The 2,920-nt window shown below is 32.3% G+C and overlaps 1 protein-coding gene across 1 annotated transcript; it reads left to right on the plus strand.

The window, feature by feature from the left end:
- The first annotated feature begins 745 nt into the window (after window positions 1-745).
- On the plus strand, window positions 746-1,228 carry LOC149260770 (uncharacterized). The gene has a single exon (XM_089460961.1). It carries the CDS (start codon window positions 746-748, stop codon window positions 1,226-1,228), a length of 483 nt encoding a protein of 160 aa, XP_089317087.1.
- The last annotated feature ends 1,692 nt before the right edge of the window (window positions 1,229-2,920 follow it).

The raw sequence follows: 2,920 nt of genomic DNA on the forward strand, positions 1-2,920 counted from the left end.
GTATAAGATTTGTGTGGCTATTGACTCGGCTAAGACTGGCAAAGTACTATATATATATATATATATATATATATATATATTATTGAGCGGGCCCATAAGTTTTATGGGAGTTTTCATTGGTTTAATATAAATAGACTGGTTCTATGTGGGTTTGGACAAATACAGGTAGAGACTGCAGGTTTTATGACCTTGCTATAAAACCCGCGGATACTCGGAGGTCTTATAAGACATTCTGCACTAGTGTTTACTATGGAACAAATTGATTTAAATTATTTTGTTATAAATTTTGAAGCATGTTAATTATTTTACTATGAATTTTGAAATTTTGTCGAACACTATGGAATAATTTGATTCAACCTATCTTATTAATTGTTTTGTTAGAAATTTTAAAACATGTTAATTAGCTACTAATTTTAAAGTATCTTATTGTTAAGAAATCTTATTATGAGTGTTCACCATAATTTTAAAACATGTTAATTAGCTACTAATTTTAAAGTATGTTATTGTTAAGAAATCTTATTATGATTTTGGCCCATTCAATCACTGCTCAGAGCTTTTCTCTAATTGGAAATGAATGTATCTAGGTAGCGTTGTTCATAACTCTCAAATCAGAGATGCATGGCTCGCCCTGCCCAAATTAATCTGCTGCCATATCTGGTTAGAAAGAAACCAAAGGATTTTCAAGAACAAGAAGAGCGTTCCTAAGCTAATTTAGGTCAAAATTAAATGTCATCTCAAAGAATGTATGGGAGATCAGTTAAGCATAAAGGATCTCACTGATCAAGAAATAGCCTGGGGTGCCTCCCTGGATCTTCACTTCTCAGATACTGTAAAGAACCCCTCTCCCCCTTTAAAGCCTTGGCAAATCTGCCTAAATGACACAGAGTTTGCCGACTTCTGCAGCAAAAAGGCGAGGAAAGCTCTCTTTTTTGACGGTGCAGCTAAAGGAAATCCTGGCAGTTCTGGAGCTGGTGGGGTTATTAAAAGTGCAGAAGGTATAACGGAAGCTAGATATGCTTGGGGAGTGCGCGCCAACACCAGTGTTCAAGCTGAAGCACTAGCTCTCCTCCAGGGACTCAAGGTGCTTAAGAATTTGGGAATCAGAGAGGCAGTGGTTTTTGGGGATTCTCAGATTATTATAAACGCCATGGTGGACAAATCCTCTCCCTCATATTTAAGACTATCTAGATTGCTGAGCAAAATCAACACCCTTACATCCTCCTTCTAGAAGTTGGAATTTCTTCACATAAAGAGGGAAAACAACAAAGAAGCAGACGATGAAGCCAATATAGCAGTTCTCCTCCCTTTCGGAAATTATATAAGAGACGGAGAAGAAGGCTGGGACCCCATCCCCTAGCTGCCTGATAAGAATGTATTACTGTTTTCTTCTGAAGCAGTTTGTTTGTATTTTTAAATTAGGACAAATAGAAAATTCTGCTAGAAGAATAGAATGTAAAATCAGCAAGATCTTTAAGAGGACAGCTATATGGATTCTGGATGAGACAAAACCTGAGCCCCTCCTCCCATTTTGTAATCTGAATTGAGGCATTTCAACCAAGAAGGAATATATCAATCTAATCGTTTCTTTTAAAAAAAATGAAATCTTATTATGAACGTTCACCCTAGAATAAATTGCTTAGTGATAAGGAGGAGAGCTGCTACTCTACTAATAAAATATTGATAATACTTCATTCATTAAAGTGCGGCCATGAAAAAACATTTCATTCCCTTGCCTAGTGTTTTTTTTATGATGTTAATCTCTTTCGTGTGTTCTTTTTTATATTTTTACATGTGTTTATATGTATATGGTTCTTTTTTATATTTTTACATTGATAATTATTGGTAAAAGTCATGTTAGTATGGATGGGTTTTAAGCAATAAGCTTTTTAGATTATGCGAAAATGATTTGGTTAACAATGCAGTTGTAATAGCAAATGTTATTTATGGTTGAAATATTGAGGATAGAGGGTTTTAAGTAAGAAAAATCATTAAATGATTTACTAAAGGTTATTTGTATTAGTATGGTAAATATTTTGTTTTTTTTATTGGTGATAAAGTGTATCATGGGTTTTTAGTAAGAAAAATCATTAAATGATTTATTAAAAGTTTTTTGTATCAGCATTGTAAATATCTTGTTTTTTCTTATTAGTGATAAAGTATATCATTTTTGAAGAGTGTCACATGATTTCTTTTTCGATATGGTAAGTATCATTTAATTATGATAAGGATATTTCTTTTTGCTAATAAGTTGTAATACAAAAATTTAGAGAAAAAATGACATAATAATTATCTTATACTTAAAAGATTTTAGAGATAAAGGGAGAGTAATATTATGTGAAAAGGATGCACCTACCATTACAATGGCAAGAGTAAATGTTATTTATGCTTGAAATATTCAAGATAGAGGGCTTTTAGTAAGAAAATTCATTAAATGATTTACCAAAGGCCATTTGCATAAGCATTGCAAACATTTTTATTTTTCCATGTTGTTGATAAAGTGTATCATTTTCGAAGAGTATCACATGATTTCCTTTTCGATGTGATAAGTATCACCTAATTATGATAAGGATATTTTTTTTCATTTTTTCTAGTAAGTTTTAGTTCAAAAACTTAGTGAAACAAATGACATGATAATTATCATGTGCTTGGAAGGCTTTAGAGATGTAGGGAGAGTACTTCCCCCTAAAAGAGGATGGAATTTCAAGGAAGAAAGCACACAACAAGTTTTATGTATTATTATCAAGTGTTATGGTAGGTATATTCTAAATGTTATAGAGTCTAGAGTTTTTTAGGTGGTTCACTTTATTCCTTTTTGCAAATGTGTGTCTTCAAACAAAGAAGTAGACAAACGATTACAAATGTTGATGTGAAGCTAAGACAACATTGCAATTTTGTTTCATTTTTTAACACATACTAGTAG

The sequence above is a fragment of the Pinus tabuliformis genome, chromosome 6 (genome assembly GCF_031772625.1).
Source record: "Pinus tabuliformis cultivar Carrire ecotype Pingquan chromosome 6, CPIR1, whole genome shotgun sequence".
NCBI lineage: Eukaryota > Viridiplantae > Streptophyta > Pinopsida > Pinales > Pinaceae > Pinus > Pinus tabuliformis.

Bases quoted from the DNA above. Each gene is read 5' to 3' on its own strand.
- LOC149260770 (XM_089460961.1), top strand. From the start codon at position 746: ATGGGAGATCAGTTAAGCATAAAGGATCTCACTGATCAAGAAATAGCC.